This window comes from Aulonocara stuartgranti (assembly GCF_965226115.1).
Source record: "Aulonocara stuartgranti genome assembly, chromosome: 14".
NCBI lineage: Eukaryota > Metazoa > Chordata > Actinopteri > Cichliformes > Cichlidae > Aulonocara > Aulonocara stuartgranti.
The window spans coordinates 35,171,345-35,196,187 of record NC_138950.1 but is presented as its reverse complement, the minus strand read 5'-3'; the positions used below and the strand labels follow the sequence as shown (position 1 = coordinate 35,196,187).

Genomic DNA, 24,843 nt, shown 5'->3' with positions numbered 1-24,843 from the left:
TCCAGGTGCACGCGCTGACGCTGAACTTTGGAGCGGTAGGAAAAGAGAAGGTGGAAATATACTTGTACATGAAAGAAACTGCTTGACTTTCCTAGTGTTTGCTAGCTTACCTCATTTCTTATTTTATTATTTTTTTTTTACTTTAGTCAACAAGTAATTGGTGCAGGCAGACCTTCTGTGCATATGTATACTAAATCACATATCTGCCGGCTTGCTGCAAGAACCAACAGACCAAACCTCTGGCTCAGGCTTGGCTGTCCCACTCATATCACCCCACACCCACACACCTGACACTGAACCAGCCTCACTGATATCTGAAGAAGCAGGTGAGTTATTTTATGTCAAACATGTGTCTAGTTGCAGCAGGCCTCTTGAGAATTTTTTTTTATAATAATACATTATCTTTATAAGCCACATAAACAGCATTTTTGGAGGAGTGTGACTGTTGCAGGTGGTGAGCGCTTTTAGTGAGCAAAAACAGATTAAACCTATTTGAGTTCCACTAGGTCTCAGGGCAGAGATATATTTTAGTTCAATAAGGTACTTTATTTTCTGTGTGTGCTCAGTAGTTTATTTCAGTGTTCAGATGTACTCTGCAAGTACAGCCACACTGTTTACTGGTGACATTTATCACATTAGCTGTTAGCTTGAGAAGGACGATGTAGCAGAACACAAAGATTATCAAGTGTCATAATCTGACATCACATGAGATTATCACATGTGTTTCTGCAAGATGGACTTTAAAGAATATATGATCTGTATCATGATGACATTTGGCTGAGAAAAAAAATAATAAATGTAGGCTCATTTCGGAAATCTTCTCTCAGGACCTATAAAAATGACTCTATAAATGGTGCCTGAGCAGGTCCGGAAGACTTAAAGAGGCAGGAAAACAAGTCAGTAAGTAATTGGAGATTTACTGGATGCAGAGGGCTGGGTGTCCCATCTGATCTGAACGCGGTATAAGAAGCTCCTGACTCCTCCTCAACTCTCAGCATCGGTGAAGGCAAGCGGCAGAGGTGTGTTTGTGTGTGTGTGGAGTTATGGCTCTGTTCATGGACTCAGACTTCTCTTTACTCAAGCAGAACCAGCAGAAAGACCTGGCAGATTTCAAGGCATTATTCGGAGAACAGAAACACTCAAAAGGTGAGTCACAGAGAGCAAAAAACACTTTTGACTTTCTGACCGGCTGCTTCATAGAATCAGCTTTTCCCAACAAAACTCAATGAATGGTTGAATTATATTGTATATTACAATAAAATAGTCTAATAGGATAAAAGTAAACAAAAAGATGGCTGAGAAAATAAATCTGAAAGTTATTATTATAAATTTTTTTTATTCTTAACAGATACACATATTCCTAGGTTCAAGGCTATAATAAAATGTATTCTATAAAGTAAATAATTTCTAAATTACGAAAATATTTTTTTTGTTCTTTAATTTCTTGTTAATAAATAAGTGTAATAATAATTATTATTATAATATAATAATGATAACAATAGTTATTATTACAATCCACGGTCAAACACAAAAGAACCTAAATGTTGACAAGTTTATGGGTTGTGATATTTTCCATCACCACAACAAGATTTCCCTTTCTGAAAGGCTGTTTATTTATTTATTATAGACCATTATTTTTTCAACTGTTTGACATTTTTCTTGATATTTGCATTGTAATTGGAAGATGCCCGCAGTGGGAGTGCCGTATCCTCTCCGGAGCCGGACAGAGGCATCGGTTTGATGGAGGGTCAGAGGAAAAGGAAGAGGACCATCTTCAGCCGTGCGCAGCTGTCTGAGCTGGAGCAGGCCTTCGCTGTGACCCCCTACCCGGACATCACCCTGCGGGAAAGGCTGGCCGCGCACACACACCTGCCTGAGAGCAAGATACAGGTGAGGCTGCTGGTCGGATGTTCAGTCTGAAACTCCAAGTTTCTCCTAGCCTATTTAAAGTGGCTGTAATGAAACAATTTACTTATTTTAATTTAATTTACACTATCTTGACTGATTTGTTGTTGGTCACGATGAACCCACAGAGAATAGGTCTCCTTTAGACCACGGAGACAATAATTGGGACCACTACAGCAAAAAAAATATCTTCAGTACATATTTTGTAGCTATTCTTTATAAATGATACTGTTCTTCTTTTTCTCAATTAAAGATCAAAATCATTAAAGAACTTAAAATAATAACAAATGAGCCCATATGACTATATATAGACTATATATATGACTCATATAAGGATAGTCATACCTGAAGTTAAGTCTGTTTTAGGCAGGCAGAGGATGATGTGATACCCGTTTTCTCTTTCTTTTATATTTACCAAGCATCTATCTGCCTTCTTTCCTTCTAAATATTTCCGTCCATGTTCTGTGTTCCTTTATGAAGTAAATGTTTATGTGTGATAAACGTTTTTGTCACACATGAAAACTCCAATCAAAGTCAGGAGACAGCTTAACCATGTCACATGTTAGCAAAGTCTCAATGTTACCCCAGCATAGGACCGGAGCTAACATGTCAAACAGCATTATAAAGTTTCCTCTACTCTTTACTGTTAATACTGTTAAATACTTCAGCATTATTAGTTGCAATATCTGGCAGAGCTTGTATGCAGAGTCACAAAAGAGGGTAAAAGTGTGGAGAGGATGTAAGGAAATTAGGAACTAATCCCAAATTGTTCTAATGCTTTATTGGATTATGAACATTAGAAAGAAAGCATTTAGGTGCACAAAAAGTGTTTGTGTGAATGGCTGAATGTGGCATGTTGTTTAAGATGCTTTGAGTGCTCAAGTAGAGTAAAAAAGCTTTATATAAGAGTCAGTCCATTTACGAAGACAAGAAAATTACAACCCAAAAAATCTATCTAACCCCAGTATTTGTTTTGATGAACATGGTACCCTGAGCAGAATTTGGATGCATAAACTGAAATTGGCTATGTAAGACTAATTCATTATAAATTTTGCCATTTCCCACAGGTGTGGTTCCAAAACAGAAGAGCTAGAAGTATTAAGACCGGTAGACTCTCCAAGTCCACCAAGTCTGTCCTTGGAGTTAGAGGTTTTGTGGATCCCTCCTCCGGCCCTGCGACTTCCACGTATTCAAACACTCTGGCAGACATGTTCAGGCCAGAACAGAACCACTCCTGTGAGGAGGTCCCGCAGATTTACTCAGATTGGATGCAAATCTACAGTAACCCCATGTCATCGCCACCATGTTCCTCATCCCTCCATCAGCAGTCCACTCGTAGCTGCTCCAAACCCTCAGAGTCTCGTCTCTGGGAAGAGGAGTACCACGGGCAGCAGCAACAGCACTTAGGAGCCTCACTCACTGGTTTCATTCCTGGTTCGTTTCATCAGTCCATCACCAGGCAGCCTCACCACGCTGCATCTACATGCTCCTATCAGGCCTTCAGGAACTTCAAGTCCCGGAGCTTGGCTCCATCTGGACCTCATCAGGCACTGTGCAGCGGAGGCACTGGAACTGGCGGTCATGCCTCAGTAGATCAGGTTGTCCCTTCCCACCCTCAGCCAATGTACTGGGAAATCTCTCAAGGTCAGGGACAGAACCACCACCACCACCATCATCACCCACAACTGGGACCACAGACCTCGATGGGATATATCTCAGACCTGATCTATAACGCTGCTATTGTTACCAATTTTCTTGAATTCTGATGAATGTATCAAAATCTGTCCTGTGTTTTACCACAGCTGATGAATTTCAGACAAGGCTGTAATACTGTGAAGTAGAGTAGAATTGTTACGATGCTGATTTGTCCAGTTGTATATTTTATGTTTTGAATTATGTCTTGTATATTTTGGGGAATAAACTGAGGCAACTGATCACAGTTTTGAATCTTACTGTTACTTGTCAAAAACAATTGTTCTTGTTTTTATTTTAATAGAATCTGTTATTTTTAAAATCTAATACAAATTAATTAAAAATGTTTTTTTTAAGTTAGTTTTTAAAAATTTCTGATAGTATAAACTGCATTTTGTGAAGCTGGAAGTAAGCACATACAACATATGTAACATGAAGCTTGTTTCATGTTTTTGTATAATCAAATAATACAACCGCAAATCATATTTTCACATAACTGTTCAGTTGTGTAGTTTATTTTGTTCAGTAGCAATACAAAGGTATTATTACCAAAATATGCAGAAAATATCAGTTCATTGAAATTATTATTATTCATTATTGTTAACTGTATGTTGTGTTTTAATATTGTAGCTTGCAAGGCTGGAACTACTTTACAGTACTAATATTACCAAAAACCCCACATTTTTTTATCTAGTTTTGAAAATAAATAATATTTAGCGAACATCATAGGTTAAAGTGAAAAAGTTCCCATTAGTTTGTACCACTGTAGTTCCCAAACTTGAAGCCTCATAAACTTGTAACATGTACTTTTTGTCAGTATTTTTTATTAAATTTAAGTGTCAGTTTTTAAGTAAGTCAAGTTTTTATAATCAAGTCACTTATTATATCCTTTTCAACCATTATATGCTACAGCTAATGATTTATCATGTAGTTTTATTTAACCAAGTAACAGTTTGCCTACTAACAGTAATTAGGGGACTTTTAGGGGACAGCATGGCTTTAGGTAATATCAATTCTCTAACAATTAGCTATTAGGGTATTTTGGCTAATAGTTACCTAATTCCAACTAAGTGATTTTAACATTTACCCATTAGTTTTAGCAGCTCACCATAGCTTTTAGCTTATATCCTTTTTCTAGACATTTATCAAGTAGTTTTAGCATCTGTACTTTTTGTTATTTGAGCTACTTTTGGCTAACTACTTGAAACTGATAGTTGTTATTAACTGTTTCATATCTTTGTCAGTGGTGTCATAGACAGTATAAAGTCATCAGCCAAAGCAGTATCTTTTGTAATGTATTTAGTTCAAGCACAATCTTAGCGCCCCCCCCCCCCCCCCCCCCCAAAAAAAAAAAAAAAACCAAAAAACTACTTGAATCACACAATTTGCCCTTTACCCACAGGGTATGTTGATGTCCTATCGGCATTTTTAATGAAACTTGTTCTTATTAACATTTTTTTAAAGAGCCAAATACACAAAGCTCATGAAATTTTGAAAATGTATTAATGTCAGAAGTTGTATAACCTATGGTCAGATCTGAGAGATCTCTCCATCAGAGAGATACTGCTGTATATATCATGGTTTCTCCTCACAGAAGCCAGCTCCTGTTCTCCTGCTGAACCAGGACATGTTTAATGCTGTGACCCCAAGAGTATTATTTTTCAAAACATCCAGATTAAAATGATTCCTTGTGGTAGGATACCACGACAGGAATAATTATTTTCTAAATCAAAATATATTTTTATCATATCTCTTTGTGCTGTAAGTATCACAGGGTTTACATGGCCTAAGGGGAAGGGGAAAAATGAAAGCAAAATAAGAACTAAATTAAAGTCAGAGCTCTGGGTCTATCAGCTTACCGCCTCTGTAATTTGACCTGGATTTAAGTTTTGAAATATTACATTAGAGGCATAATACAGAGGCAAATATGACAGACGGGAGTGCCCACTGTTTGTCCAGAGCTGGACAGAGATCTCTGCATATCATAATCATTTTTAATACCAAATAATCTTTCAATAAACCTTTAATCCTGGTGTCAAATCTCAGATCTTAGGAAGAGACTTTTTTTTTGGTATTCCAGGATGCAGTCACATCTTTTAATCCTTCCACTGATATGACAGAACTTGACGGGGGGGGTGGGGGGGGCATAATTTACAGAACTATGAAACCTTATCTGGAGAGGGGATCAGTAAAAAAGGATCTTCTGTGTTGTTGTTCTCAGCATGATGATCTTAAAGCACAGCTACTGTACTGGACAGTAATCGGTTGTTTACGTGTTGTTCGGCTTGATATTTCACTTCAAACCAGATATAGTAAGCACAGATCAGGAGATTATTATTAGCACATCTGTCAGGTGGAAACCGTCCAGTAAACATTATGACTGACCATTATTACTGGCCACAGATGGTGACTTTTCCAGAAAAGTCAACACAAGGACATCCTCGTGGCAAAACAATAAGCCAAATGACTTAAAGTCTGTATGCTAGCTTCTTTTGATTGTTTAAAAAAAAACTTGCATTTATCATTGTTGGTTAGTTTTCTCTGTATATGCATTGGATCTGCCAAATATATTAAGCTTGTTGACTGGTTTTGACGTACTGGAAAATATGACTCTCTCAGTGTCAGGAGACAATGTTCATCTGTTGGGTCACATCACTTTTGTGCTGCCCAAGTTTTCATAGATGAAATAATAAAGAGCTAAAGGTGGTTATATATCTGAAAAGTTGTAAGTGCAACGAAGACTTCATGGTACCGACAACTTGTCCAAAGCATACGATTTGGCCTACACCATGTGAAATAGGCTATAGACCCCTCCAACATTGCAGGTTTTAAGAACTTTGAGTATCAATGTTTTCATCAAGCTAATACCACATTTAATGCGTGCAGGTGTCCAAGATGCAAATCTCCCCACTTGGCAGCCCTCTTAAAATGCTTTGGGACATTTATTGTTATTTGTTACTGGACTGCATGATCTAAACTAAATTTTTTTAAGGGTTGTCATTCATTGCCACCTCAAGCTGCTCTTTTGTCTTCCCTGTGCTCCCCCCTTTGGTTGTGATCTACCAACAGCAACAGGCAGAAAATCCACAAATGGACATCTGAGATGAATGGACTGTTTTAGATGATTTATTTGATAAAAATCATATGAAATATGATTTCATCTCAGAGCAGAAAAGAACCTCATCATTCATTTTACACAGCAGAGAGGAAAAAAACTACGCTGTAGTTTTAGAGTAAAAACAAAAATCTGGGAAATAAATACGAAGTATTTTGAGTATTTTCATTTCACTAGAAAGGGATGCAGAATGTCAAAGAACAAATACTTTGGAGCTTGGAACCATTTCTATTTAGAAATTCTCAGGACGTTTTATTTTTTCATCAATAATTCCTGAAACAATTCAAAAAGAAAGAAAGACCACAGAGGTTTCAGAGTGAGCGTTCTGCTCTGAACCACGGGCTTGGCTGTGGCTGCCAGAGGCCTTACAGACTCCTGCCTACAAGGTGTTGATTCCAAAGGTAACAGCTGCTATGGTTCCCCTAGGTCTCCCTCCATGGTCCGGACCAGGACATACAGCTCAGCAAGCCCAACTACTGATGCGGCGATCACCGCTGAGATCACCCGCTGCAAAACAAATGTTGGAAACAATTTCAGTAAAGCAAAACAAGAACGTCACAAAATACAGAGAAGTTTTATAATGGGACGGACAGCAGCAGGACCGCTTCTCTTACCGCCGTAGTCTCAGTGAACAAGTACTGACTGCCCATGTAGGAACAGGCAAAAGCAGCAACTATTGTAACCAGGAAGTTGAATATGGTGACCACAACTGCTTTGACTGACCGCACTGCAGAGAGAGAAGGTACATAAGCTAAGGATGCACAATCCAGCCTCTATAATGAGATGCTCAACAGTACACTCACCCTGCTGTCCGAAATCTGACAGCACGCCATGGCGGTTGATTTCCTGGAAAATCAAACAAAAAAAGAAAACTGTTAAATATTTTCAAAATATAACTTGTGTGTGAACCCCACAATCAAACTCAGCACTTTGGAAAAAATGAGCACATTTTCTCTGTCTTTGGAAAAATGCATAATTTTAAAAAAATGAATGAGAACAATTTAAATCGTGGCTCAAGAGTTGGGAGTTCGCCTTGTAATGGGAAGGTTGCCGGTTCGAGCCCCGGCTTGGACAGTCTCGGTCGTTGTGTCCTTGGGCAAGACACTTCACCCGTTGCCTACTGGTGGTGGTCAGAGGGCCTGGTGGCGCCAGTGTCCGGCAGCCTCGCCTCTGTCAGTGCGCCCCAGGGTGGCTGTGGCTACAATGTAGCTTACCATCACCAGTGTGTGAATGTGTGCGTGAATGGGTGGATGACTGGATATGTAAAGCGCTTTGGGGTCCTTAGGGACTAGAAAAGCGCTATATAAATACAGGCCATTTACCATTTAGGCCATTTTAAAAGACAGGGTTAAGACAACGGAAGAGAATTCCACAGCCTTGGTGCCTGAAAAGCCCAATCCCCACGTGTTTTGAAACTAGTACGTGGACCAATAGTAACTTCTGACCTGAAGACCTAAGTGCTTGGGAAGATGCATGAGGTTTCAACAGGTCAGAGATATACTGGGGAGCTTCACCATGTAGAGCTCTAAAAGTTAAAACTAAAATTTTAAAATGAAACCTAAAGTTTACTGGCAACCAATGAAGAGAAGCCAAAACTAGAGTAATATGTGACCTCTTCTTAGTGCCAGTTAAAAGTCTTGCCGCAGAATTCTGTAAAGTCTGAAGGCCATCCAAAGCTGATTTGTTGAAACAAGTAAAAAAGACCATTAATACAATTCAAATGAGAAGAAATAGAAACATGAATAATCATCTCAAGTTCTGCCTTTGACACCAGTAGTCTGAGTTTAGACATGTTTCTTAGATGATAAAAACAGTTCAGAACCAGCTGTTTGGAGTGACTCTCTGGCGACATTGAACTGTCAAATATGACACCCAAATTTCTATATAATTTCTATAAGACTTGCAAAATATTCTGTTCTGGCATTTTTTTTTTATCATGTCGTTAAGTGAGAAAGTAGACTTCTTCAGATGTACATTATGAACCTCAAGCTTGGAAGCCATCCATAAACATTCTAACTTGCAATCTATCTATATTTTTTTATTTGCATTACATCACCATCCCATCGTTTTAAGAACTGGCATGGACGAGGATGGTTTGTACTCCTCACCATGAGAAAAACAAACAAACATCCAAACATTTCAACAGCACACCCAGTGTATCGACCCTGAAATGGCAAAGATGCTTTTAATATTAACAAAAAATGTACCTGAGCATTGACATTTCTTGTGATCCTTTTGTATTCTTCATTGGCTAGTTTAGCTTTAATCTTCTCAAGACGGGCGACCAGCTCAGGGTTCTGAAGTGAGAGGAAGAAGTCACAGTTTAGTTTTTCTCATTACACTGGCTGGGCCTTCTGTGAAAACACTCTAATTACACGGGGCCAAGTTGCAGAAATTACTACATGTTAACACTGCAGTAGGTCTACAGACCTATGGTCTATCACTCACATGTGAATACAGTGTAACAGCAAAGGATGCGCATGAGTGTACATCACAAAACGTGCAGGAATTTACTTACCCTAGGAGGCTTCACGATTTCAGGCAGGTGAAGCGAGCTATCCTCCAGCAACTCATGCAGGTAGAATGGATGCCCTGGATAAATGCAGGCACGGTAAAAAATGTTATGAAATTGTACACACACACACACACACAATTCAGTTCTTTCTTTTTTCACCATTGTCCTGAAGATATTTCTTGATCTTCCTCGCTGTACTGAATGGCAGGATTGTTGGTTCCGGTTTTTCAAGAACCTCCTCCAGCTCTTCTCCCAATGCTCGAGGAAGAGCTGACTCCGACTTTCCCAGTAAATGTGTCACTTTATTTCTGAATTTATCCCCCACCACAAATGCAGAAGCCATGATGCACCAAAAATTAAACGAGTTTTTTCGAAGCAACTATTTAAACAACGTTTTCTGTCAAACCTGGCCTCAATATAAACACGGGCTTTACTTTATATCTACTGAAATGTACCGTTTAAAAACGAAACCCAGCATCTGCTAAAAACAAATAAAAACCCTGGTACGCAGCCATATTGCTTGTCTTGTGACAGGCTGACGTAATCGCTCACGTGACCATCTTCCTGACGTTTTATTTACGTTTTTTTTCTTTTTTTTTTGTAAAACATCAGTCATATATATATTATTGTGAAAACGCCAAGACGCCAATACGCCAAGTTTATAATAATGATTTGTTTCATTTTTAACTTAAACGTTTCTCACGACATGACACCTTACCTTTTGGGGCCTTAAAGGACTCCTCATAAACTCGTAGAACTTACCGCTTTTGCATTACTAAGCTTTGACACAAATTTAAGCAACAGTACTTTTGATGGGACACAACTTTCCAACACTAAATTGTCCCAAACTACCGGTGCGCAATCAGCATTTTAACCATGGTGGAATGAAAATAAAGGAGTGTTAAACTTTTATTTTCAGACTACAATGAAGGTCATATTTGTTGTAAACGAAAATAATTAAAAGAAGGTTACTGAACGTTAAGCGTTTGGTTCTGTTATTACAGTCGTTCCATGAAGGCAGCTCAGCTATGATTGGCTCTCAGCGCTGGAGGACAAACGATATAATACGTGTGTGACTGTGCTAGTATTGGAAAGATGGCGGCTAGTGCATTACGTCGAGGGTTGTTGAGTAGTGTCAGTAAATACAACAAGAAGCATGCTCACAGAATACTGAGTGTCGTTGACACCAGCTGCGGGTTCGAGGCATACAGACCGCGGTTACTATGCCGAGCTTGCGGCCTGCCTGACGGTGTTCAGCAGAGGAGGTTTATGTCGTCACGGTAAGAATCCTCAACTGTCCTAATATGCCAGAGCTAGCATGCTAAAGACTTTAGCTAAGCACGAGCTCTTCAAAATGGCACCGTTAGTTAAAGACACTGGCCATGCTGCTATTAAGTGGACAGCTGCCTGTAGGTAGATGATACCTGCATAGTGAGTCCGATGTGCAAATGAATTGGGCCTCAGAGCAAGGGTGATGTGCAGAGCTGTTGTAACTACAGAGGAAGAAAGCTGATGAGCCATACCATAAAGATATATGAAGCAGTTTTTGAAGTTAGGTTATAAAGAGAGGTGGTGATCAGTGAGCAGCAGTGTGGCTTCAGAGCACTACAGATTTGATGTTTGCTTTAAGAGTGTTGATGGAGAAGTATAGAGAAGTTTATAAGGCGCTTCACTGTGTCTTTGTGGATCGGAGAAGACGTGATTGGGTGCTAAGAGAGGAACTGTAGTACTGCATGTGGACGTCAGGAGTGTTAGAAGTATAGAAGGGTGGTGCAGGACATGTATGAGGGCAAGCCAGACAGTGCTGAGGTGTGTGGTTGGAGTAAAAGGTGAGATTTACAACTGAGATCAGATCTGGGCTCCTTATTTGCAGTGATGATGACAGGCTGATAGTTGAGGTCAGGCAGGAGTCTCCGTGCCATGTTTGCAGACAACACATTAGAAAGCGAGGTGTGATCTGTAGTGAGAGTAGGTAGGAGCAGGTGGTAGAGAGCCTGGAGAGGTGGAGGTATGCTCTGGAAAGAAGAGACATGAAAGTTAATAGAAGCAAGACAGAATGCATGTGTGTGAATAAGCAGGAGGCAGGTGTAAGAGTGATGCAGGCAGCAGAGGTAGTAAAGGGAGATGTTTTAAAATACATGGGTCCAGCTGTCCAAAAAAGGGGAAGGATTACATGGTAGTAACCGAGACCTGCTGTGATGTATAGTTTGGAGATGGTGGCACTAACATAAACACATTTGGCAGAGCTGAAGATGGTAAGATTTTCATTTGGAGTGACCAGGACGAAGACCTCAGGGGGACAGCTCAGTTTGAGCAGGTTGGAGGCAAAGCTAGAAAGGTGAGGCTGAGATGTTTGAACATGTGCATAAGAGAGAGAAAGCTGATTAACTGGCTAAAGCACATTGAATATGGAGCTGCCAGGCAGGAAGAAAAGTTGAATAACACATAAAAGATTCATGGATGTAGTGAGTGAAAGAGAACATGGTGTGACAGAGGAGAATGCTGGGATATGGTGAGATGGAGGCAGATAATCTGCTGTGGCGACCCATGGGTACCTCGAGTTTTTCCACGTACAATAGTTGAAATGTCTTTATTGTAACCATCGGGTATCAATTGCAATAGCATTAATAAGCTATCTGCATGTAATTCGCTGAAATGTTTTTTTTCTCCCACACGCTGCGAATGCATCTTTAATCTCCCCCTTCTTTTCTACCTGGCACACTGCACTGAACATGCATGTTTATATTTTACCAGATAGGAAAATACTGCAAATAAAATGTTAAATAAACCAGCTGTGATTTCTAGGGGTGCAACGATATTCGTATCGATATTGAACCGTTCGATACAGTGCTCTCGGTTCGGTACGCATATGTATCGAACAATACAACATTTGTAATTTATTTTATCAACTTTCCTTCTGACGATGCTGTCTGTGTGGAGCGCTCAGTGAATCTGCGTTCGACTACTCCGCCTAGGCTGCACTGTCGAGCGCAGATCCACTGAGCGCTCCACACAGACAGCATAGTCAGAAGGAAGAGCGCAGGGCAAGCTAGCGAGACAGAAGTTAAGCTCTCCTTGCAACATGGACCTCCCCCACCCTCATTCAGATCTGGCGTTTGGAATTATTTTGGTTTTCATGTGACGTATGACCCTGAAGGTAAGCGCGTCATGGACTAAAGTAAAACAGTATGTTGGATGTGCCACGCAATGCTCAATTACATGGGTGGGAGCTAGTGTGTTAGCGCAGTTAGCTCGTTAACGTGTTGGCCGTCTAGCCCCATGCACGGGGCTATCAGGGCTAGCTCGTTAACGGAGATTTGCCGTGTTGTGACGTTAAGGTCATTTTAACGAGGTTAACCTGAAAGCACTAGTGGGAACACAACGAATATGACTGCACATTTACGCCGACATCATCCTAGTGCAAAGACAAAAACAACAAGCATGCATGCTACAAACTTTACCTGAGTCATTTAGACAGCCGTTAGCACAGGATTCTCCTTATGGGGACCTGATATGTTTAATATGCTGCTGAGAATATAGCCCAGAAGAAGCGGATAGTATAGCTTTTATTTTGGAAAGAGCCATTTCTCTGTAATAAACTCTTTTCCAAAGATGAGTGATTCCTCAATCAGATACAGGGCTTGCAATATCGCTAGCCCGACGTCCTGGGGCTAGCGATTTTTCCAGTCGGGCTACCAAAATCTATCTCTGCCCTGCCTGTCCGGCTATTGTAGGAAGGAAAAATATATGTCAATGCTTTTGCATTCTTTCGGAAATGTAGCTGGGTAATTATGTCATTGGCATCGGTGAGCCACTGTCAATATGTGACATATTGAAATCGCATTTGAATTTGCACTTGTTTTTTTGCTTTCACTTTGCAATCGCGTGAACTGTGTATAGAGAGCGACAGTACTGATTGGTGAGTGATGATAATTTGTGCACCAATTCCTCTGACATCGTCTTATCAATCGTTAGCTTACTACGCAAACATGACAAGTGAAATCTCCCGCAGCTTAAACATGTGAGAGGTTGATCGCGCAGAGAATCGCTGAGCTTATGTGAGTGCGTGTGTAAAAGCAGCAGGATATATATTTTAGTTCTGCTGAGCCAAATAAGACAGGTCAGGGTGAAGAAGTGACAGCCAAAGAAAAGCTTACCGCAAAACGGAAAAGTTATGACACATCAGACTATAAGGCAAAAAGAAAGTGCAGCTTTATGGTTTCATGACCAAAATAATTTCTGTGGCTGCGATATGATGAGCTAAATAACCAGGGGTGCACATAAGTGGTCCGCAGGTGCGCATTCGCTGTCAAAATAAAAAACACGCACAAGGGTTAGGGTTAAATTTAAAAACTGTACTTTTGAGTTAAAATATATATTTATAATTTTAATAAATGACAAATTAAAAAGGCATGAACATTTTATTTTGAATCGAAAAAATATCGAACCGTGACACCAAAGTATCGAACCAAACCGTGAATTTTGTGTATCGTTGCACCCCTAGTGATTTCCTGTGACTGTTCTTGGTCAGTCCTTTTTGTAGTCACTATCTAGACTTTTGTTTCTGTAATTTGAGGTCATCACATTTTTTATTGTATAGATTTTATACGTCATAAGCATAAAAAGCACCCTTTTCATTTCGGTTGTTTTATATTGTCTTGTGAATTATTGCTTGATGTCCTTTTTTGTTGCTATGATATTTTGTTAAAGGTCTAGTGTTGACCACAGAGAGACTTACTGTGACTGTAGTCATTTGTGAAAAATCTCTGTGTAGAACTAATGGTTAAAAAGTAGTTGAAATAAAACCTTTCATTTCATTCAGGTTTTTTGTATTCAAAGAAGGGAAAAAAAGAACATTGAATGGTCGATTTGAATGCGTATACCAGTGCAATTTTAGGCTCTATATGGATTTTGGAGGTTAAACATATCACTGTGTATATATGGTGATGTAGCCAAAAAAATATTGTGATTTTAGATTTTCCTCATATTGCCCAGCCCTACTTTAGAGTCCATCTGAAAGAGGAGGATTTACCAGCAAGAAATGAAGAAATCACAGATATTGGCTGTTAAGTAGCTTGCCAGCATTAGTTGAGCTGCACTTGATGTTGTTACTGCTTCCAACCTATGGCGTCAATTCAGTACATGTTTAACTACACAGTAAACATTTGGGAAGATTCTTCTTCAGTGGTTTGGCAGTTTTGAAAGAATTTAGTAGCACAAATATAGGCTTTGAAAAGTTATTCAGCAATATCTGCGTTATCCTGATAGTATATTGTATTATTTCCTTATTATTAATGCTGGCACTGTCATTTTAGTGAAGAGAACAACTGAGAGACCCTTAAAACATTTGGTGCTACACAGGCTGCAGTTTGCAGGCTGCACAGAGGCACTGTCTTATTAACATCATTCAGACACCTGTTGGCTCCCTGTCAGTATCTCAGTTTTGTGTGTTAATATTTGCCTCTCCTGTTATTTAGGACTTAAATCAACCCAATACTTAATCGTTGATGATTGGTGGACTGATCTTATACAGTCAGACCTGGTAATGGGAGAATTACCTTGGTGTAAATAAAGTTAATTGTCTTACTGCTGACAGGCTTGTACCAAATATTATATACTGAAACTAAAAATGGAGTTGTATTAACCACCGACAGCATTGCAGCAACCACAAAAGCAGTATTTCTTTAAGATTAACACTTAATCTAGTTATTCTTAATTTTAAAATTGGGCATATAATTCCCCGGGTCATTATCAGGCCTTAAAATTCAGTACAGGCTTGCAAGTATTAACTGTAAAGCTTGTATAATATTGTAAATTTATACATGACTTCAGTGATCTAATGTGTACAGTAAGACTGGCAAGAAGAGCCGTGAGCTGACATCCAAGCACTCTGCAATCTTTCCCTGTCTCTGCAAGACTGGGATGTATCAGGAAGACTCAGTAGCAAACACAGGCAGGAATCAGAGATGTGTGCTTGGAAGGAATCCAGGCATGGACTAGCTGGTTAAAAATATAAATATATATGAACTGACATTGTTTGTGCTCAGGAAAAAAATGCTGAAAGGACGTGTGTAAACAGGCGTGCCAGTGAAATTGATGTTAAACAGGTTAACGTGTCATCTCTAGTAGAAGCAACAGCAAAATTAAAGTTTCAGATTAACTGGATCAGTATGTATCTGTAGCTCAAATTTATAATGGAACTGCTCTGTAAACTGGGAAGTGCAAGGAACAGAGCCGCAATGGAGACAATAGAAAAGAGCCAGCAGACAAAGTACAGTTGTGTCAGCTGAAGGAGGAAGATGAAACACAACCTACTGTAAGAAAAGACCGTAGTAAAGCTCCCAAGGAGTAGTGAAGATTTTAACTTTGCTTACTACTCATGCTTTTATTGTACTGTAGCTCTGGCTTTCAGTCTTTTTCTAGATATTTTTAATGTTTATTAATTAGTTGTGTGGACAGTGAAATGGTTAGCTCATTATTGATTTCTCAGCTTTGGTTTCACGTCCTCAATGGTCACCAGTGAAAGCCCAAAGATTGCAGGTGTGGACAGAAAGAGGCAGAGTGTGCTTGATTTATCTGTTCTGTGAGAGAGAGTAAAGGTGGGTGGACAGGTGGGTGAGTGCCCACACGCTGGTTGGAATAGCAGCGGTGAATCAGCACACTCTTGTATCGTTAAGATTTGTTTATGCAACCTTTTCCTTGTGTAATGATATCTGATGACATACTGATATTTTTATATTTTTACCAAGCTTTTCTGTGATATGTTGACTGCTCAATGGCACAAATCCCCAACCCAAATGGATGGATAGTGACATGGATAGTTTCTGTTCTTGGCAAGGCGTGTTGTTGACAAGGGCTAGCTGTTGGCTGAGGCTGGGTCCAGAGTTTGTAGCAGTGTGGCTAAATTTAGATTGGCGATTATCTGTGGACAGTGTATCGACTTGTCTCAGATTGCTGCACAAGTAGAAAGTGAAGAGGAGCCCAGAGGGGTTAAAGAGTAACTTAGGCCAGTTGTGCATGTTTGCATAGGCTCATTCTTGTTCTCATCATTTGACATCTTTAAAGTGTTCATCCATATTCTAAAGTCTTTGGGCTGGAGGCTATCCCAGCAGCACAGAGACTGCACCACCCTGACCTCGGGGCAAATACTGCACTCTCTTGTTTCTTATTAGTGGGACAACAACCCTAACCTGTTTTGATAAAACATTGTCACCAAGTGGTTACAGTTTCGCAGGTTCGTATTGCACTGAGTGGCCATTATACCCCCTGCAGTTTTTGGCACTTCCACGTTGACTCAATTTTCAGCCCTCTCTCGTCATGATTGACATTTCTGCCTGGATTGCATCTGAACTTGGTTTGTCTTTCAAGCAAAGTTGAGATGGTCACCCATCAGAACTGAGTACAGTATTGTCCTCCCGATCTTACCCAGAGGTATTCATTCAGAATCTGCATGTTCGTTGTTTTGTAACCATATTTCTAATAAAAGCAGCTTACCTTGTGATTATTCTTGTGCAATACAACTTGTCCAACTTGGTGTGTAATATTAAATCTCCCCGTCCATATATCCACCTCATTAATCCCTGCTCTTCATTTCTGTTGTGAAGATTAGCTTTGCAGGAAGCACAGAATAAGAGTGTTATTTATATGAAGTGACCAGCTGTTGTTATCGGTGCCAACACGTATTGTTTGTTTTGTTCTGAAATAATGATGGGGGCATGGAGTTTGAGACCAACTGTATTTGAACAAATCACCTCAACGGTCAAGTGTTAACAATATTATCAAACTGTGATTGAGATCAGGGCTGAAGAGTCTGCAGGACCTGTCTTCCTATAGGGCTTAATGCATATTTTTTCCATAGGATGGCAAATTCCAAATTGCTGTCGTTGCATCTATGGAATTTCCCGACCCGGTGTGCTGTCCCATACATGATTTGTTGGTTCAATTTTTGTGTAGCATGCAGACCCACACAGATTCAGAGTGTAATGATGTTGCCTGTTTTTGGCAGGAACAGGCCTGAGGGGAAGATTCTAGAGACTGTGGGAGTGTTTGAGGCTGTGAAGCAGCACGGCAAATATGAAACCGGACAGGTAAGACCTTCACACTTTATTCATGCTTATACCGAAGCTGATGATCTGGTTTAGCTGATGATCTGGTTTAGCTGATGATCTGGTTTAGCTCTTGTTCTTTCTCTTGTATTAGACAGATGACTAACATAAATTTCATAGGCCCTTCTACTGCACACGGACCATTACAGTGTTACAGAGTTAGATTACTCTGTAGCCTTGGTGAGTTTGGGCTAGTGGCTCATGAAGCAGTTCTCTGCCTGCTGCAGGTCACAGCAGACCTCCAAAGCAGTGCACTTGGAGTTTGAGAGTGGGAAGAGGCTCTGGACCAAAAAAATAAGTTCCATATGAGAATATTACAAAAAAAATATTAAAATTGGGGGCAGAATATACTTTAGAAGCCTGCCCAGGGAGGCTGCATGTGGAACTGCTTAGTTAACATAACTCCCAGAGATGAATAAGAAATGCCCTTTGACTACCGCGTGTGTGTGTGTCTCCCTTGCATGACTTTCTTTCTTTGTTCTTTAATCTTATTACTTTAGTGGTCAGACTTTAATTCCCTACTCTGGCACTGTATGATGGATCTTAAGTAGTGCAGAACAAAGCAACAGTGTGGAGAGGATAGAAACAGCTCTGCTCCAGTGTTCAGCATTACTGCCCATACCTTTGTCTATAGTTATACATGATGAACGACGCCAGAACAGTGAGTGAGAGAGAACAGGCCTATGAAACAGTTTATGTAACTCAGTGTTGTCCATATAACCTGTTTGCATCATCTCTTCTAGTGACTGTAATCCCATACAACATTGTGTGTATTGAGCGTCCTACATCTATAATTTCTGAAAGCCTTATCTCGTCGTTGTTGTTGTCGGGCTCTCCCCTAGCTGTTTCTCCACAGCGTGTTTGGCTACAGAGGCATCGTCTTGTTTCCATGGCACGCCCGCCTCTATGATCGAGACATCACCCCTCCCATGTCTGACAGGTAGGGTGGTCTGGGCTAAAATGCCCATCTCAGCTTGACTTTCTGCGTGGTTGTTTTGTGTGTTGTGTACTGATTTTGTAGTGCTTCTTCCTGCAGCAAACCTGAGCCCCCAGGGGCCCACGGCTCCAAGGAGGTGAAGGGGAAGACTCACACTTACTACCAAGTCCTCATTGACACCAGAGACTGCCCTCATATAGTAAGTATAACTTGTGCTTGTACTGAGATCATGTAGTTATTCAGAGCGTCAACCACTGTTTTGAGCTCAATTGTGGACACAGTCTGTGTGATCTCAGGCAGTGCAGTGGGTGGAAATGTTGCTAGGTGACAAGCCCTCCACTGTGGTGGACTCAAACTGTAGGTATTTATTAGTGTTGAGGTCTGCAGGTATGTAACTGTTGGTCTGTGCGCTGTGACAGTCTCAGAGGTCCCAGACGGAGGCAGTGACGTTTCTGGCCAACCACGATGACAGCAGGGCTCTGTACGCCATCCCAGGTATGCACACTGGTCAGGAGCCACTCACTCATACATCTGACTCACATTCTGATTGTTTTTCATTTATTTCTTATGGAGGCTTTTGTCATAATAAAAGACGGGAGATAGCTGGTGATTAGGGCTGGGTATCGTCACTGATTTCTAGAATCGATTCAATTCCGATTCACAAGGTCCCGAATCGATTTGATCCACGATTCTACTTAATTCGATTCAATTCAATTTGAATCTGGGAAATTTTGACAGCCAGAAATATTATAACTCAGATCAGTACATTTACATATTTTTGTATCTATAAAAAGGAAGCTGACACACGCAAGACTTTATCAAAGGTGTAAGCATCACAGCAGATGCCTTTGTGTCAAAGTAGCTGAGGATAAAACACAGAAAAACATGAAGGTGATTTTCCTGGCCTGGGATTTTATAAAAATATTCTGCAGTAGATCAAAAACGAAAGAAAACCATTAATCAACACATGAACATTACCTCGGAAGTTACAGCGGTTTTATTAGAGACACGGCTAAGCGTTTTGCATTTTGCATAATTTTAAAAAGTTTAAATTTGTTCAGTATTGAACGGCAGAAATTAGGTTTTCTTTTCGGAAGTATATAAAACGAAAAAAAAATGTCAGCCGACAGCGCTGTACACAACGGTAGACTTGTGCGTAACAAGCAAGCGAATAATGAAGAAAACTGATTTTTAGACAGGAAACTGTTCTTGAAGTACAGACAGACAGAGAGAGAGAGCTGTGCATCGTGGTCGAAGCAAAACAGTAAAAGTAAGAGTGAATACATGACGATGTTTATGTGAAGCGTAGTTTGGATCTTCTTTTGCTGCTGGTTCGGTCAATATTGTTTGGAGAGACATCAAATTAACAGCTTTAGAATCCGCACATAAAGGGAACACAAAGCGCGGACCCGCCGACAGATCAGAATCAGCGAGCTGTCGGCTTTCAGCCCCGACTGTGAGAAAGGCGACACTCACTGATTCTGATCCACGGGTTTTGTCTTTGTGCAGAATCCGTGTTCCTGCTCTCATTTACTGTCTTAGCTGTTTGGTGGTTATTGAAATTTTGTGAGATTTCACCAGAGATTCTGGCAAAATAAATTTATATTAAAAAATCGATTCAGGATTTTAATGAATTGATTTTACGTTATCCAAGCCAGAATCGATTTTAATCGATAAATCAATTATAAAAACCCACCCCTACTGGTGATGTCTATCTTGGGGTCTTACAGTTGGCATTAGAAACTGGCGGTCATACTTTAAGCATTAAATTTGAGTCTGGCCCAAATAGAGCACACCTTATTTTTACACAGTCACATCCAACCTGCTGTCAGAGAGAAAAGGGCAAAAAAGCAGCTGGTGTTCTTTTATCAGTGCTGAGGAAATTACGTAATTTACTCAAAATGCTCTTTTCACAGAATTCAATATTTGAACATTTTTGATAATGGTAGTTATTAGGGCTGGGCCATATCATACCGGTCACGGTAATACCGGTATAATGTTGCGATAGAATATGGGTAAAACGCGCATGCGCTGTGCCTTTGTTTTCATACGCACATGGCGAAAAAGGCACTGCGGCGACGGAGAATGACAAGGGCGAAAGCGGATCGTTGAATGAAACAGATGAACCAGAATTGGTTTGTAAAAATGCTGCAACTTCAGTGATGTGGAACTGGTTTAGTTTTCGTCCATCAGATACACAACAAAGCACTATTTTTGGTAGAGCATGCTAGCAGACCGCCGTTATTACTGTGTTGTTTGGAAAATACGGCACACTTAAAATCAATCCTTTGATTTTTCTGAAAGTCGACAGTGACCCTAACCCTGGACATTGGCCGACATATCCTCAGCATAACAGTGTATAATATCCACAAAACTTAAAAAGAGCTTATACACATGCAATATGGTAATATTATGTTGAAGCACAGTACGTATCACTCCGCGAGGCTCCTCCCTACGATAGACGTAATGCTCTGACAACCCATCAAGTGGTGCAATGTCCACTGGAAATGCCTTTTGGTTAAACTGTCAGCAAGGAATTTGCATTTGCACTGTTACATTTTTATATAACTTTAATGCAAAAAACAGCTGCTTGTTTAAGTGAAAATACATTGATGGTTTATTTTGCACTAATAAAGTTGTGGAGTTGTAAAGTATTTTGTCTAGTGTCAATTATATCGTCAGTTATATCGTTATCGCAAATTTTCAAATGTATATCGTGATAAATATTTTTAGTATCGCCCTGCTCTAGTAGTTATGATGGTTCTGTTTCTGGCTTTCCTCTTCAGGTCTGGACTATGTGAGCCATGAAGACATTCTGCCTTATAACTCCACAGAGCAGGTCCCCATCCAGCATGAGCTGTTTGAGCGCTTCCTCATGTACAACCCTTCAAAAAGTAAACGCAGATCTTTTTTCAGCTCTGTGGTTTTGTATAAGTCCAACAGGTTTCTTCTATATCTAACAGATGTAGTCGACATGTTTCCTTCCATAGCATTGTTGTTTCATAAAGTTGTGACAGACCTACATATCTTATGTATGTAGGTCTTATCTTGTAAACATGACGATCCTCTGGGCAGTTTCATGAATAAAGGTGGTGGTAATTTCTGCAGGATTGAGTGCTTGAGTGGCAAGTTTTGTAATGTTAAAGTTTATCCCTCCTATGTGAAACTGTCATTTGTAGTTTGACTTTTGGTTCCGATCCTTATAAGATCCACTCAATGGCCACCTAGAATGCCTAAGAAGCAGACTATTTTTAATGTGATTGTTTTTTGTTTTTGTAGTTCCTCCATTCACAGCCAGAGACACCCTTAAAGCATGGCAAGAGAAGAACCACCCCTGGCTGGAGCTCTCAGACGTCCACAGAGAGACAACTGAGAACATCAGAGTCACTGTCATCCCCTTCTACATGGGAATGAGGGTAGCTGGATCTTTACGGATATTACTTATATATTATTTGTTATTGCAGCACAGCCTGAGCCCCACCACCTCACAGCTCAAACACATTTCATTGGTGTTATTAGGTGTGCTTGGCAAGATGTTGGCTTACAGCCTGTTTCTTTTTAATTTGTAGGCTTAAATGCTCCTCTGTAGTTTGCTTGAAATCTAAGGTTAATTCTTTGTTGTCCTTAGGAGGCCCAGAATTCTCATGTTTATTGGGTGAGTAGTTTTATATTTTATCATGTAAATTAAAGACAGTGAAACACAGAAATAAACAGCTCAAATCTGTTTGTGTTGTCTTCCTGCAGTGGCGCTACTGTATCCGTCTGGAGAACTTGGGCAACGAGGTGGTTCAGCTGAGAGAGAGACACTGGAGGATCTTCAGCCTATCAGGAACTCTGGAGACGGTCCGAGGACGAGGTGTCGTAGGCAGGGTGAGCATGCTTACAAACACGAGCAGAACCACAGACGGCAACGAGATGTGGAGTTGGACAAACGCAGCCGGCCACAGAACGACAGACACGATTAGCAATGACACACAATCCCTCTAAGATAATACTATTACATTAGTAATATTACACACCATATATGCATGCATGCCATATATTATATTATATTATATTATATTACTTGTTTTTGACACTGAGGTATGTAATAGACTATGTGCACGTTAGCATATGCTACTTCCGGTGCGGAAACTCCTGTGGGGAGCTTTGTTTCCGGTGTCCTATTCGCGCCTTGTTTACGGTCCAAAACAAGTTAAGCAAATAAATGAATCAAGCGGCGATTTACATTTGGATTATAGAATTCTGATCTCATGCTTCATAAGACGTCCTTTAACCAAACATAGTCCACTTAAAGGACATCTGAGATGTAATTTTTTTTTTTTTACTGTATTCTTTCATTACGTATCATTACATTGCATATTACATAGGGATGGGTACCGGTGTCGGTTCTGACATAAACAGTAGTAACCAGACCGAAAAGCAGCGCACATTTCGGTGCTTTATTTCGGTGCTTTTTTTTCCTGAGCTGTGATACACTTCTAGCCAATCATTTTTACGTTTCCGAGGATAGTAGGCGGGGCCAGGTACGTACGTTCTTTTATGCAGAGCTACAGATTAAAAATGCCCAAGGCGAAGCGGTCAAAAGTCTGGCTGTACTTCACAGCAAAATATGCAAACTCAGCAGCCTGCAACAAGTGCTTTAAGCTGATACTGTGATACTGTCAAAGGAAGTAACACCTCGAATCCGATGAAACACCTGGCGACGCATAGCGTTTTGTTTTTTTTTAAAAGCCGAGAAATGCGCCGTATTTGATGGCAGCAGCAGCCGTTCTTCTCTGCGTGAGTAGCTTAATGTTGTTCGTGTGTAATTTACGTTGAGTAGGCTAACCACGTTATTACATTAATGCATGTAAGGTGAACTAGCAAACATCATCATAGCTACATGTGGCTGTCTTCTTGTTTGATGGCAGATACTCCCTTCACCCTGGCCAAAAAGGCTAAAATGACCAAAGAAAAAGAGGGAAACAGCTAAACATGAGAGGTTTTTGGACAAAGTTTGTATTTTTTCCATTGTTTAAGCACTGCTTCCAGCTAAGAGTGATACCATATATGCCCCATAGCTGCAGAAAAGGCTAACATTGTTATCTTTTTACAAAAAACCAGCTGACCATGAGAGGTTTTTGGACCAATTTTGTGTTCTCCATTCTTTAAGCACCGGTTCGAGCACCGTTTGAGCACCGGCACCGTTTCAAAAGTACCGATTTGGCACCGGTATCGGATAAAACCTAAACGATACCCATCCCTAATATTACATATCATATTAAAAATAAACATGCCTGACTGATGCAAAGGCCTCAACACCAGAGTATGAATGATGAATTTTTTCAAGACCCCAGTTCTGATATGATACAGATGCCTTGGCTCCGCTTGTCTGTTAGTATTTTGATCTGATTCCAGAGTTGAATGAACAGACTGTCATCCTGGCTGTGAGGAGGAGACTGTCGCGTTTGTTTAGAAATGCTCAGCTCTTTGTACTTACCTAACAGGAGCCGGTGTTGTCTAAAGAACAGCCAGCCTTCCAATACAGCAGCCACGTGTCTCTACAAGCCCCAAGTGGTCATATGTGGTGAGTCTACATCTACCTCTTTCTTCACATGCTATAAAATCCAAAGTATCTTCAGCTTTTCTCACTTAGTGTTTTTATTATTGTTGTTTTAGGGGAACGTTTCGCATCGAAAGAACTGATGGTTCCCACTTTGATGTCCGCATTCCTCCCTTCTCCTTGGAGAGCAACAAGGATGACAAAGCGCCTCCTGCTGGCTACACATTTTAAGTGTGTGCTACCACCCTCAAGCCCGGGATATGCTGCCAGTCCTGCTTGTGTCATTATCTAGAGTTGCCCCTGACTTGTAACATTGCTTCAGCCTTCAACCTGAGTCTAGCATCAGGAAAGCTAAGCAAAGGGGAAATTATTAGCAGTTTCTAGATTATCTAAATGCAGGCCCACCTTGCCTATTTTCTGCCCCCCCCCCCCCAGCATTAAATTCATTTAGGCTAGAAAATCAATCTGCAAGCCTGTGCACTGGAGGAGATCAGCACAGTGAAGTGGAAGAGAGCTGAGAGTTTGGAAGGTGAATTATTGCTGCTGAGCTGAAATATTGACCAGTTTATTTTTATACATGATGCAGTACTCTTGTCCTAAACCCTTTTTCGTTCTCCCCCAATTGTTGTTGTTTTGGGTTTTTTAGACACTTAAAGAGACAGAGAACGTGTCAAAGTGTGGGCCTGTTAGTGTAAAAGTACATAAGATTTACTGTGTCACAACAATGAAGCAAACTGGAAATTTAAAAAATATCTCACCCTGAAATGTCAAAAATGAAACCACATCTCTATAAATCTAAAGTACAGAAAGTCAAAATGGCAGCATAGCAGTATTTGGTAGTTTAGAAGTGGTCAGCAGTTACTATCTTGAGTTAGTGCAGAGTGGTCTGTCTGCTTTGCATGTATTAATTTGCTGTTCATAAAGGAAAAACGTTAAACCTGACCCAGATTTGTTCTAATGCTGCTGTTTCTGGGGGGGGGATGATGATGATGATGATGATAAAAATAAAAACTGCCATAAACATTTCCA

The 24,843-nt window shown here is 40.3% G+C and overlaps 3 protein-coding genes across 6 annotated transcripts; 2 read left to right on the top strand and 1 right to left on the bottom strand.

Annotated features, from left to right (window-relative positions):
• On the top strand, positions 1-4,403 carry LOC309688268 (homeobox protein SEBOX-like). Of its 3 annotated transcripts, none has more exons than XM_082503863.1 (4): positions 1-326; positions 1,086-1,146; positions 1,685-1,890; positions 2,973-4,403. In XM_082503863.1, exons 3-4 carry the CDS (start codon positions 1,741-1,743, stop codon positions 3,669-3,671), a joined length of 849 nt encoding a protein of 282 aa, XP_082359989.1. In that variant the 5' UTR covers positions 1-326; positions 1,086-1,146; positions 1,685-1,740; the 3' UTR covers positions 3,672-4,403. The 3 variants fall into 3 exon arrangements, with proteins under 3 accessions (XP_082359989.1, XP_082359990.1, XP_082359988.1); XM_082503864.1 differs by having other exon boundaries at positions 1,083-1,146; XM_082503862.1 differs by lacking the exon at positions 1-326 and having other exon boundaries at positions 820-1,146.
• Positions 4,404-6,707: 2,304 nt separating this feature from the next.
• On the bottom strand, positions 6,708-9,805 carry vma12 (vacuolar ATPase assembly factor VMA12). Its single transcript, XM_082503363.1, has 6 exons — positions 9,387-9,805; positions 9,231-9,304; positions 8,920-9,009; positions 7,516-7,558; positions 7,327-7,439; positions 6,708-7,219 (listed from the first exon to the last, which is right to left on the bottom strand). Exons 1-6 carry the CDS (start codon positions 9,568-9,570, stop codon positions 7,124-7,126), a joined length of 600 nt encoding a protein of 199 aa, XP_082359489.1. The 5' UTR covers positions 9,571-9,805; the 3' UTR covers positions 6,708-7,123.
• A 471-nt stretch (positions 9,806-10,276) lies between these two features.
• Positions 10,277-24,825, top strand: poldip2 (polymerase (DNA-directed), delta interacting protein 2). Of its 2 annotated transcripts, none has more exons than XM_082503358.1 (11): positions 10,277-10,507; positions 17,239-17,314; positions 18,175-18,272; positions 18,369-18,468; positions 18,689-18,764; positions 21,056-21,163; positions 21,549-21,685; positions 21,898-21,924; positions 22,014-22,139; positions 23,759-23,838; positions 23,931-24,825. In XM_082503358.1, the coding sequence occupies exons 1-11, from the start codon at positions 10,323-10,325 to the stop codon at positions 24,043-24,045; spliced, it is 1,128 nt and encodes a 375-aa protein (XP_082359484.1). In that variant the 5' UTR covers positions 10,277-10,322; the 3' UTR covers positions 24,046-24,825. The 2 variants fall into 2 exon arrangements, with proteins under 2 accessions (XP_082359484.1, XP_082359483.1); XM_082503357.1 differs by having other exon boundaries at positions 10,279-10,507; positions 17,233-17,314.
• The last annotated feature ends 18 nt before the right edge of the window (positions 24,826-24,843 follow it).